The following is a 13580-nucleotide window of genomic DNA, read 5'->3' on the forward strand; positions in this document are numbered from 1 at the left end:
AATTAATTCCCTCTTGTTATTAAATGTCACAAGATATTCATTGTTTTGCTGGTATTTCCCTGTTAAAACCACTCAATGTAAAAATAAAAAAAAATGGTGTGATGTTTTGGTCTATGCAAAGTTACTGAAATAATTATCTCTAAATCTTTCATATTGTTATTTTTAATTTCACTGTTGTGCCTCTAAATCTACATTTCTGGGAGAGATCAAAATATCAGGGCCATGTTCCTGCAAAAATCAGTTAAAAGTTTTCCGTTTACTCCAGTGGGAACAAGAACAGCCTTAATATCATGACACATGAGTTGCCATCAGTAAAAGAGATTTTCACATTTATCTTATCCCCGGAGATGTTTAAATTTTGAATGTCAGTTGATTCAAATTTCATGGGGAATCCAGGCACTGAGATGATTTCTGTGTAGGGCACAGCACTGGAACTCAGTGATCAAGGTTGGTTCTGTCATATATTTCCCATGTGACCTTATGCAAATCATTTATTACCCTTCTTAGAGCCTCGTCAGTAAAATAGTATAATATCACTTTTCTTGTTTGAAGGGTTAGTTAACAGTTTTATCTACAGTAGATTGATAAGGGCTGTATGAGAATGTACAGTCTTATTTAAATGCACTGCTTTACATATACATTCTTCTTTAATGCCTCTACAATTACTACTTTCTTACAACTCTCTTGTGAGACTCTTCCTTTCATTCGTTCCTTTATGAGCAATCTTGCACGAGCTGGCCTTCTCCTCCAAATATCTTTGTCAGATCTTGCCTGGGTTTTATGCTCACTGAGGCAGGTAATATATTGAGTGCATATGTATATATTTTTGTTCCAGATATGTCTAGTTAAATGATTCAGGTGTACAGTTCTTAGTCACAGAAGCTCATACTGATTTCAGGAATAAGCATCTTTCTTTTCACAGCAGTAGATATGAAGAAAAAAAAGAAACACCCAAACCTCAAAGAAGGCCATTTCAAATACTTCTTTCTGAAGTACTCAGAGCTAAGTAGCAAAACCAATGCACAATATTATGTTGTATCAGTAGAAACCCTGTTTTTTTAAAAAATGAAATTATATTGGCATATGTTCACATAAAACTTCCTACATGCACACCTTTGTGTTTGTCTACATTTGCCTTTGCAAAAAATGAACACATGTTGTTTTAGGCTATTAGCTTTAGGTATGTGTATTATTTAACCTGAGTTGTATGATCAGAAAAGGCAGCACATCCTTACCAGAGAGGGAAGATCTGAGCTGTCTATTGTTTTCTATCAATCAGTAATACCTAAAATAAAGCAGTAATTTCAATAACAGTTATGGGAAAATATTGCTGATTGTAATTAACAAGGCAATACAGGAGATTTATCTACCTGCTCTTTATTGGTTTTAATGGAAGCTAGAATCCCAAAGCCCCTGAAATGTCATTTCTTTAACATCCTTTTTGCACAGCATGGGCAGCTGACTTACTAATGACATCTACTCTAAAGCTGTTATTGACTCTCAATCAGTTTGGTTTAGATGGGAATGGGAAATTCCATATCTGTATGGAATTTTAAAAAAGCCCTACTACCAAACGAATGAGTGCATCTTTATCTAGAAGTATGAAATGCATGGACATTTAGATAAGCATATTTCCTTCAAGAAATGATGAGAGTTGTAGTTTACCTGCGAACAATTGCGTTTTCCTTAATGAAACTTCTATTCAGACATTGTAGATATAAAGCCAGCCAATATGGAGGACCTGACGGAAGTGATTACAGCCTCGGAGTTTCATCCCCATCACTGCAATCTCTTTGTCTACAGCAGCAGCAAAGGATCATTGCGACTCTGCGACATGAGGGCATCAGCCCTCTGTGACAAACATTCCAAGCGTAAGTCCCTGCCTACGTCTTGCTCCCAGTGTCGTTAATGGTTCGTTTTTCATGGGCAGCGTGTGTATGTGTGCATGCCACCCAGTGTGTTAGCTTCTGGGTTGTGGGCACAGTTGAAAAGAAAACAGGAAAAAAAAAAAGCAGGAAAATTTTCTCCTCCATACGAATAGTTTCTGCACACTTGAAAATGGTCACTTCTATGACTGGTCCCTCTTGTGATTCTTACTGCAGGCATCACTGAAGAAGCTACATCTATCTAGCAAAAGACAGATGAATCCCAAGCAATATTTTGAGTATGGAGAAATAAGAACGTTATCATAATGTTTTGAATACACGGCCACTGTTCTGAATACTGGAGCAAGTAAATTTTGTCATTCAAACTGCCTTCAAAATTTTGAATCTGCTTTCTGGATTGAAAAATGTTGAAGTCCTGTTGAAAATTTCATCCAGTCCTCCAACATATTTTTCTGATAATGTGTTTGTTCAATATAGGAAATAATTAGTGCAATAACTAATATTTGGCAACTCAAAAAAGTGGTACTGTACTGTTACAGAAGGTGCTGTCTTGCCCAATATGATCCCATGCAGTCTGTGAGACCTATTTAGAGAAGGTGGCCACCAATTTGTGTGTTTGAAAGCTCCATACGAGCAAGGAAGTAAAACATGACATTGTCTTTGTTCTCAAAGTAAAGGCTGCAGGGAAATGTATTTCATATTGTCTGGCTATCAACTCTTTATAGTCCAGGTAAGACAGAATATGGTTCTTTCCACCAGTATTCTGACATGCCTAGGCTCTTTGCCTTGTACAAACAACTTGTTTATTCCTGATCGTCTGCGACTGAAAAACGCGAGACACAAAGGTGTTTCGTCCCTTGGCTCTTTCCTACAAGGAGCTGAGAACTTAATGAACATGGTGGCTCTGCTTGAGCCAGATGCTTGTAAGATGCTCCCATCTCACAGAATCTGCTCTTCATTTTCCTTGACTGTGCTGAATAATGATTCAAGAAAAGAAATTAGGAGGAATTCTCTTAATGCAGAGGGACATAAGAGGTTTTCATATCAATCAATTGCCACTTCAACCTTTTGAGGTACAAGAGTCTTATTACTTGGGAAAAAAACCCAACAACTTGGAAGACTTAAGTGAGACATAGGTCATGCACATACTTTGCACAGAAACTTTTTTTTTTTTTTTTTTTTTTTTTAAAAAAAAAAACTGGAGTAGACATAGTAAAGAGCCTTTGATTAGACCTTTTGGCTGCAAGGAGAAATGAGCATACTCAAAACCTCTTCCAGTGTGATTTCCAATTATAGAAAATAACCTTTGGGCAATTTACCTTTGTTAGCTGTATCCTCTTATACTTTTCAGGGGGAATTGAATACAATGGAGTGAAATGGGAGCATGACACGATTTGGGTCATTGTTGTGAGTTATCTTGTCTCACTTTCATTGTTTTATTCTGTAACACTTTCATTTCTTCCTGCTAATAAGGCCTCCTTGCCCTTGTAACTCAGTGCCAAATGCTGATCATAACCTCTTAAAACAACAGTACAGTAACACTGGATAAAAAGAAGGTATTTTATGCCAGCAGGGAGCACAAGGTCTAATGGTCATTGATTAAACCCTATTTTCCAGGTCTATGATTTAGAAAATAGCCATTTAATGTAGCATTGCTACCCTGAATCCAAGTCATACTCACTGAGAAGTAGAGTACGTAGAGCGTGTGCAATATGATATTGGTAAGTTAATGGTAGAGCTTCCAGTGTGTTACAAGGAATACTGCTGATTGGAATGATTTGAGTATAACTCTCAGAGGTACGCAACACTAATTATGTAAAGCCTGTAGCAACCTAAATGGAGATGCTTTAAAAAACAAACAATCAGAGAAATCAAATATTTTCAGGATCATCTCTCTAGTACCTTCTCTGTGAATCTGATTCCTCTTAGCATTTGCTTTATAGTGGTGCACATGTGTGATCTGTACCCTAGTCTCCTAGGTCAACTTGCATCCATACCCTTCCCCATAACTGACTGTACATCTTAGCTAGAAAAACTTTGTCTGTGATCATTGTGCAACCTCATTTTCTGCCACACAATCCTACTTTCTTCATTCAGTCTAATATCACTATGATCTATATTTCAGGTGCTGTTCTGATACTACCAGATTTAGATGTTTTTAGGGGTAAATAAGGTCTAATGAAAAACTTGTGCAAACCCTGGGATACTGTCTAATGAAAAACTTGTGCAAATCCTGGGATGCTGAGCATATGTTGTGAACTTTCGAGTTTACTCCTTTTTCAGACTGTTTTATTACCAAATCCCTACCGTTGGGCGAAAGTCAGTATCATCTTTTAGCCGTTTGTACAAGTCTAGAGAGTGCCATAAATAATTACTGTGCTATACTGTATAAATAAATTACTTAATATTCATAGTGGAATTCACTGGCACAGAATGTTAATAAGTTACTGTTCTTGAAGATTTCTGGTTTGCTAAACTCAGTGGCAAAATCTCTCTTCAGGATTAGTGAGAGCAAAACTAAAGGTTTCCCATATTAAAATTTCACGGCTCTGACATGGAAGAGACAAGAGGCTTCTATATCTGTTCAACTTGCTGCCTATGCTGAGATATGTCAGCAAGCTACCAAACTGTGGGATGAGTTGTAATAGGGACCTCTGTCCCATAGAAAAATGGGCTTAGGACGCCAAATCCATCCATATGGCGTCAGATATAAGTATCAGGTCAGTATTTGAGTTTAAATCATGATGAGATACTGATAAGGTATGATAAAATGCATTGTTTTTCCAATGGAAACTGGTTCTTTATAAAACCTTCTCTTTAATAGATCGTTGAATGCTGTGTAAGCAGGCAGAAACGTGTGTGGCCATTACAAATGTATTTACAGGAAAGCCCAAACTGTAGCAGCAGAATAGATATGTACATTATACTGTCCCATGTTGTTATCAGACTTTGCAAGTAATGAGTGAGAATTGCATGAACATATTCTGGAGAGGAGGAGGAAAAAAAAAAAGATATGCGTGTCTCTGCTTATTTGGAATATTAGAGGAATGGGAATAAGAAAGATGTGTTCCCAGCAATCCATAGGGTTATGGGTAAAGATTTGAAACAGATTGAGTGTCAATGTCAAGCAGGAAAAAATAGGGAGTTAATTTAAATAATATGGAAGCTTTCATTTAAAAGCATTTCAAATTTGCCCTACATGGTAAAACACCCAAAGGTCATCTTTGTGCTGTTATTCAGGCAACATACATGGCAATGCAATGTAGAAAGAAGATAGAATATTGGAAATCTGTGGCAGCAGTGAAACAATGGTAGTAACAGCTGAAAAGGTGCCATTATTAGAGCAGTTAGCTGGCAAAATCCAAGAAATAAAAAAACTCCCTGCCCCCATCCCAATTCCAAAACTATTTAAAATTCTCATAAAAGAGATGCAGACAATGAAGACAAAAAAAAAAAAAAAAAAAAAAAGATATTCTTGCAGTAGGATCATTCTGACTAAGAAAATACTTACAGCACTATAAACACAAGTGTTCAATTAACTGATAGTTGCTAATTTGGTTTGATCTTGTGTTGCTACTATTATGTGCTACATTGTCAAAAGCCTTGCTGAAGTCAAGGTACACAACAACCACTGCTCTCCCCTCATCTACCCAGCCAGTCATTCCATCATAGAGCCCCGATGCTGTAAGATGAATAAGAACACCTTAAAGGTATAAACTGGACTTCAGAGCAAAGCAGAGTGAATTTTGGGTTTGATTTGTGACCCAAAGATTTGGTGGTATCATTTTTTTTCCTTGTGAGCTCTTTTCTACATTTTTGTTTGAAAGTCAGACGTGAAAGAAATGCCAGCCTTTCCATTAGGTTAAATGCCATTATGCTATCAGTCTGGCAGTTAACTGAGTTTGGTTATCTGCTGTTTTTTGAGATCATCTTTGGTTTGACTTAACATAAGAATTCAAGACCGTGGAAGTAGCCAAAACACAAATCAAAGAAAGTCTGCTTGAACATGTTAAATTTTAAAACTACGAGGAATTATATTTACTAACCTTTTATGGGAAGTTGCAAGTCAGAGATGAGACAGCTTTCAGACCTCTAAGTATGGATTATCCTTCATTTGAAACAGAGAATAACCAGATGCACAAAAAACCTGTGACAGAACATCCCTGCTGGACTTGCTAATTAATATTGACCTTTCCAAATGAATGATGCTTATTGTACAACTAGAAAAGAGACAACTTGATTTTCTTTTATGTAAGCTTTACATTTAAAATATGCTTTTCATTTCTGCATCTGGTCTCACGTCAAGTTGTCATCTGAGAGACAGCCAGCCGTTCTCCCTTTGTGCATGAGAGGCCACTGTCAAAGTAATGTCCACTTCAGGCACAGTCTGTGAGGTTTCATGTGACAGGAGTGAAACTTATCTGAGCTTCCGTAATGATCTGATCCCATGCTTTACTAAAGGCTTGTTCTCCTTAGCCTAATTCTGGAATTATTTTCTAAGCAGGCAGTACAAAGGCATATATTTGTTGCTGGTTTTGTATCATCAGAGAAAATGTGTCTGTATCCTGATAATTTTGTAGTTATGACTGTCACTAAAGATCTGTTGCTACGTTTCACCTATACTAAACTAGATCCTGGAAAGGATCCTTCCTTGTGTAGGAATCCCATTGAAGTGCGGTATGAGATTGCCTGAAGCATTGGCTCCAAAGCTTCTGTTCTTTTCAGTTTAGATGAGTGTATAATAAAGACATTTAAAACATGGGTAATGAAAATTAGAAATGCTGCTACAGAAATAGGATTGTATTTATATAGTATTTCCTCCAATTGTATAAAATTTGTTAAATCAGAATAAGAAAAAACCTTGTTTAAGTACTTACAGCTATTAAATAGTAAGAGGAAAGAGGAAAGCCTGAAGCAATAGTAAATGATTTATGATTGAAGAGGTGTTTCATTAACCCCTCACCCCTAAACACACACAGATAAAGCAAATAATTGCTGAGAGATTGCTTTAATTATTCAGTCTATTAAAATTCCTGTCTTGTTTACTTAATTTTTTAATAGCAACAAAAATTGCTTTCTGTTGTCTCTTGAAACCAACGTTATTCTGCCAAGATGCTGTTCTACTGGGGGAAAAAAAAAGCTTCTATTGCTAACCTTATATATCAAGATCACAAAGACTTATGCATGTATTTTGCTATACACAAGGAATAGTTTTATGTCCCATTAACTTCCATGGGATTGCTCACAATACAGGCATTAAACATGCACATAAGCCTTTGTGAGACTGAGGCTTAATGATGCTTGATCTTCCAGTTTACGCTCACATATTTTAACTTTCTCGTTGTCTTTAGCATCATTTCTCTTTATTAACAAACTCGCTGGCAAAGTTGCATTAACATAAGCAACTCGGTAGTGAAGCTCCCACCCACTGATCTTTAGCTATTGATCTGGCTTTGCTTTCAGCGCTAATGCACTGTCCCTTGTGGTTTGCTACAAGCTGCAGCAACTCACTGCAGATGGTGAAACAGATTCTTAAATATCGATTTGAAGCTCCACTTTCAAAAGTCTCACTCTCTAGGGGTATTGCTGAGAAGCCTGGTTTTAATAATGGGTCATTGGATAAGGGAGTGCTTTGGTGGGATTAGGCTCAAGGTGCGTAGCTTCAGAAACTCGCCCTTACTCAAAGAAGGAGAATGTAAATGAGCAAGGTGTGAAGAGGGGCACTCAGAATTAATGGATGTAAAAAGGTGGTAACTTTTTTGATTTAAAACAGAATGAGCAACTACAGAGTGCTTGGGCTACGGTAATATAAAACATTGTTTAATAGTTTTGATTAGTTATTTATACTTCATGTCATCAAATAATTGTATTTTAATTGCACGTTAAGGTAGATTCAAAAAATTTCATACGCAAACACCTGTATTAATGTAGAACAGGAAGGTAAGATTTTCACATTAGCAAAACAAACTTGGTATGAAAGAATATCTGAGGGAGGTGATTGTAAGAGTGGATTAGCTCAACATAAGATAAAACCTTCAGGGATAGTGAAGGATAAAGTAAATAATAGTAAGTTGACCTATTATCGTAAACAATGAAAGTAATACATCTTAAAGAGACCATGAATTTCAGAGACACCTTTGCAATTGCTCTTGATTCGCTTAGAATGAACATGGAAACTGTTAGTATGAAATCTTAAAGTAGATTATAAGCAGTGTGTGAGAATAACTGTACTGGGGCAGACCAGAGGGCCTTTTATCGCAGTGCTATGGCTCTGATAGTGCTCAATAGCTGCATCAGCAGAAAATGTAAGAACAGAGCAAACATACAATCTTCAGCCTTGGCAGTTAGCATTTGTAAACTTGAGATTCAGGGATTTTAGAGAGATCTAGCTGCTTTATATTTGACAGTGCTCACGTGGATGGGGTTTATTTTCCCTTGAATTTGTACAGTTGCTTTTGAACCTGTGTATAATCTTACCATTCAAATATCTTATGGCAAAGACTTCTGTAGCTTTAGCAGGTGTATTACTGTGCAGAACCGTTTGCTCCTGTCTGCTTTACACGTTCCCCTTCCTAGTTCCATCTGGTGACCCTTCTCGGTGAGTGGAAGAGACAGTGGACAAAGTGAACTGTCGCTCCCTGTTCGTACTCTCCGTGCCGCTCCTAATTACAGCCCTCTCCCGTGGCCCTTCCTGGCTGAGGAGTCCCAGTCCGCGTGGTCACGGCCCGCAAGTCAGTCACTCCCTACTTCTCATCGGTCTTATTCCTCGTTTTTGTGTCGTCTTCAGATAAATGCCATTTTAGAGAGGAGACTAGAGCTACACATAGCTCAAGATGTGAGAACATCTTGAAGCTAAATGGCACCAAAATAATGCTTCCTACTTCTTTCTAATTCCAAGCGTTAGATTTGCTTTTTGACCACTACTGAGCATTTTGTAGCTCTGTGATAACTACAAGATGTCTTAAATGGTAAAAATGGATTCAGAATCTGTCAACATGTAAAACTAGGATTTTTTTCTGAGTGTTTCTCTCTGTATGTAATTATCTGAAAATTCCTCAGCCATTCAATACCACAGAAAACTTCTGCAGTTCTTCTTAGACTTTTTTGTATTGAGTAATTTGGTATTACAGGCAAGCTTTTTCAACACATTATTTACTTCCATTTTCAAGTCATAAATTTAATTATTTTGATCAGCATGAGCCCTAGCACAGAACCCTGCACTGACAGCCTCTCCAATGTAAAAGCAAATCATTCCGATTCTTCATTTCTATCTTTTATCCAATTACTTATGCAGCCTAGAACCTTTCCTGTTACTCACTAGTTGGTTATTCTGTGAGCCTTTATGAGGGATCTGATTAAATCCCTCGTGGAAACCCAGGTAGGCTATATCAGTTGGATTTCAGTTGCCCATTCACTTCTTGACTCTTTTAAGAATTCAAAAAATAAGATAATTCTTTGTGGTTTTGTATAAATGATTTACCAGTTTGGTAACAATGAATTGGCATAAATTTTCCAGTAAAATTTGTCTTGGAAAAATATATGGAATTAGAAGTGATAGTTGTACTGAATGTTAGACAATTAAATTTAAATTCAATAAAATAACATTCAGATTAGCAATAGCTTAGAGTTAGATAATTAATATCTCTATTTTTTCAACATGTACACAAAAACCAGATGTTAACTGCAGAAGTTCTGTGAAAATAATCTTCAGGGATTTTTAAGAAATTCAACTGTCTCCATAAGTATGCTCCATACTGGTGTGTGAATTCATTTGCAAGATTTTTAGCTTAGGATCATATTTTCTGAAAAAGAGTTCATTAGTATAATCATATGTATAGGAAAAAAATATGTTTAAAATTTTTATTTTTCAGCTGGAAGGAGATTATATTGATTCTTTTTCAATTTACAAATTGCTGTGGCTAGTCTGTGAAGATGAGGGAAATTCTATTCATTACAAAGTACCATTTTTTGGTACATTTTAATCAGATATTGCAGTCATTTTCATTTGGGATCTGAAATGAAAGAGAGGCTTAATTTAGAAGATAAACTGTTTGGCCTGGCGCTGCATCTGTTTTCTGTGCTTTTAAAACTTAAAGCCTAGTGAGAGATTACCTGATCCACTACCAGTATTTCTAGGTCCGATTGAAATACGTATATTCTGTTTATATAGGTGTAACCCGGAGGTTATATGTAAAAAAGTCTTTAATTCAGCATTACTGCAAACGGTATGCATGCTTGGATAATAGAAAGGAGAGATGGTCTCATGACCTCCCCTGGCTGAGGCCTCTGCAGCCTACAGTGATCCCACTCTTCCTTGTGCCCATTTGGAGCTGTGAGCCTTCAACCAGAGCTGGAGATCTTTCTACACCCGGTAGCTGTCCTTGGAGGAGAAAAGCGAGCTGTTAATTCATGGTGCCCATTTTCTGAGAACTTCAATCTAAGTAGCAGTCTTTAAAATACAGTTGTTGTTACCTTTTCAATATCTATGATACCTTTTGTTACCAACAGAAGGAGTAAGCAATGAGGAGCCAGTTGCCCAATTTCACTTTTTCATCCTGTTTCTGAATGTTGTAGAAACAGATGCTTTCAGGGCAGGATGCTGGCTATTATCAGCATCCCCTAGAAAAATGTTTAAAATTTTTTTATTTTTTCCTAAACAGAAAGGAAGTAGCCTCAGAAGAAGCTTTGTTTTTCTGTTAGCAGGAATGACTTTTTAGGCAGCTTATAAGCTCATTCTATGAGAGATGAAACTTCTTTACACCTTTGTGGAGTTTCTTTCATCTTGGAGGTTTTTGGTTTTTCCTTCTTTTCAGAAAATCACATGTTCTGAAATAAATGTAAGCATGAGTCATCTTCAGTTTTCTTTTAACATCTGTTTGGCTCTGTAACAGCAAAAAGTTGTTTTTATCTATAGTTCTACTTTTGATCTGCAGTAACAGAAATTCCAAGGTTTGTATTTTTGTGCCTTAGGAGCATGCGGTATTATCATGGTCTTCTTCCTTGCTGTCTCCTTTCCTCTCTTTGTTTTGTTTACTGATATTTCATAGAAAACCTTGCAGTTATCATCAAGAGCTCAGGCCATGATAACAAATTTTTTTGTCAGAGCTTATACTCTAGGTTTCTGCTTTGAAAAGCAATGAGACATTTGTATAACTGAATATAGCTGACATTTCTTTTATCTCATCAATTCATCATACACTTACAAATTCCTGTAGAAAATAAAAAGTAGCTTCAGATAAACTTTCATTATATTAGATAACTTTTCTAACACCTGCCCCATATTATCTGAGATATTGTTATTGCTTTCTCTTTAAATAGATCATTCTTCTTTTTGCTTTGATAAACATTGTTCATGTTTGTATTTTGGAACCATCTGCTTTGCAACAGTGCTCTGAGGAGCTTGTGTTTTTATTTCGTCTAATCAAAAATATGAAGGTAACAGAAAAATGGGAGTAAATGTTGAAAATAGCATTAGCCAAGGCCCTTTAATGTAATTCATGATAAAATATCATGAATATTCCTTGTTGAGATGATTTTGAGAGGAGTACAAGATTACTTGTGCTATATTGGATTGTGATACTGCACCCACTCTATGAACCATTTTTAGCATGATTTTTTTAAAGTTCACATATGCTAGAATTTACTCTCTTGAATGATTAAAGCCCAGCCCAGCAACCAAAATAATAATTTTCAGTGGTACTGCAGTCTAGAGATTCCAATGACTCCCTCAAAAAAGTGCATCCTTGGAAATGGGTTCAGCAAAACAAAGAGAAAAAAAGCCTTTTATGAGAACATGGCTTTTTTATTCAGTTTTTTGAGGCACAACTTACGTTTTGCCTATTCTTGCGATGATGGTTGAGTGATTCCTAAAGCAACCTACTTGCTGTTTCTCAGAGTGTGCACAATGCTCTTTGATATATCATTTTCCTGTGTTCCTAGCTGCTTGATATCCCTCTCTAATCTGCCACAATGATGTATTTGGGAAACTTGTGTATTGCTTTGCACTGAAAGGTAGCTAGCGATGCCAAAGAGGAAGGCAGTACCAGAGATTCCTGGGAGGTCTCTTGCCAGACCACAGATGCGGGATTTGAAAGCATGGGCTCGCATCCCCTGACCCTTGGTAGTTTGTGCGGTGTTTGTTGAGTGGAGTGAGAAAGTCTGGTCTGCATATTATCAGAAGCTTTTGTCCTTTAGTATAAAACTAAGAAACAAGGCTTGTAAGAAAGATTGGAGTTAAACGATGCTGGGATGAAACGATGCTGGGAGAAGCATCCTGTACACCTGCACTGCTTATGTACTTCCCTCTGGGTGTCTGCTTTTGGCCTTTGTCGGGAAGGGAAGCTGCATGAGACATGAGATGGACCTTGAGGCCCACTGTAGCTGTGTGGGCTTTTTTTTTTTTTTTTTTTTTTTAACTTCAGGCAATCAGCATATATTTCTGCATGATAAACTGATAAATACACACCTTTGAAGTGCCTTTTCTATGTACTATTTTTGAGTAGAGTCTCTCTCCATGTCTGCATTAGGTCAGAGAAATTCTACATTAAGGATCACGTAGTCTTTTTAAATAAGAGACAGAAAGGCAGGACTGATATTCAACTGATAGCAGTTCCTTCTGAGAAAGAAGCAGCATTATTTTAAGTGGCAGATTTTCTTCAGGATTCAGGGAAACAGTGCTCTAGCAAGTATCCTTCAGCCAACCCATCCTTCTCCACAAAGTCTAGAATTACTTCTGTGAAAAGCTACACTGTTTTTTAAGCTATGAGCAGGGAGCTGTGCAGAAGGATGTTGAGAATTTCTGTTTTCCTACCAAGACTTCCAAGCTAAGCCATGTCCCTACCTGTGGAGTGAGGAGGAGGAATGGTGCCTTCCTGGAAGGCTTCGCTGCAGAATTGGCTGTGCTTGGAGATGCACTCTGTAATCCCGCAGCATTTCTGTGTTCCTGTTTTCAAGGCTGTATTTAAGTTTGAGCAGTGTCACATGAAAGCTCAACACACCACAGCATTTGTGGTTCCTATATTCATTAGCTTGCAACTAGACAGATAGTTCTATATCTTTTCTTTAATTAAAGGTTCTCGAGAACAGTATTAGTGAAAGTTAATACCCTTTTTCTTTGCAAAAGTTATATTCAGAAGTTAATCAAGAAATTAATAGAGGAATGCAATAGACTTTCTAACTGAATCTCAGCAAAGTTCTGTTTCTGGATTCTAGTCTAACAAGATCTATTTAGATGTAGAGAAATAAGGTAGATTTGAAGTCTCTCACATGTTTGGTGCTTATACCCTCTGGTATAAGAACAACCTTCAAATGGTAAGTCTAAACTGTAATGAAGTTGTGCTTTCAGTGCATATTGGCAAATCTGATTTTGCTAGCTAACTTCAAAATATGTGTGGAAATAGAGCGAACTGTGAGCTATTACCGTATCTTCTCCTCTCAGCTTGAAAAGGCCAGGGTTGAATTTGTATTGCTTGCCTGAACAAAAATCAGTTATATCACCTTCACTACTGTTCTTCCTCCAATTATCTAACTTCCATTAGCCAAACTGAATTAAGATTATTAAGATTATGCCTTTTTGCAGTGTACACCTACTCTAATATTAATACTGAAAACACAGATAGCTAAGAGCCTAGGATGGAAGGTCCTTCATTTCCTTAGGCCAATGCCCTGTTCAGGCATATGTTGCTGGTTGCTAGT

General features: G+C 37.0%; 1 protein-coding gene across 4 annotated transcripts in view; it reads left to right on the plus strand.

Annotated features, from left to right (window-relative positions):
• The window catches only part of PPP2R2C (protein phosphatase 2 regulatory subunit Bgamma), a 196779-nt gene that overhangs the window by 167402 nt on the left and 15797 nt on the right, over positions 1–13580 (plus strand). For all 4 annotated transcript variants that reach the window (XM_062575320.1, XM_062575323.1, XM_062575319.1 and 1 more), the window contains one exon: positions 1707–1871. In XM_062575320.1, the coding sequence (XP_062431304.1) occupies positions 1707–1871 (165 nt within the window). The remainder of the gene's footprint in view (positions 1–1706; positions 1872–13580) is intronic.

This window comes from Rhea pennata, chromosome 4, assembly GCF_028389875.1.
Source record: "Rhea pennata isolate bPtePen1 chromosome 4, bPtePen1.pri, whole genome shotgun sequence".
Lineage (NCBI taxonomy): Eukaryota > Metazoa > Chordata > Aves > Rheiformes > Rheidae > Rhea > Rhea pennata.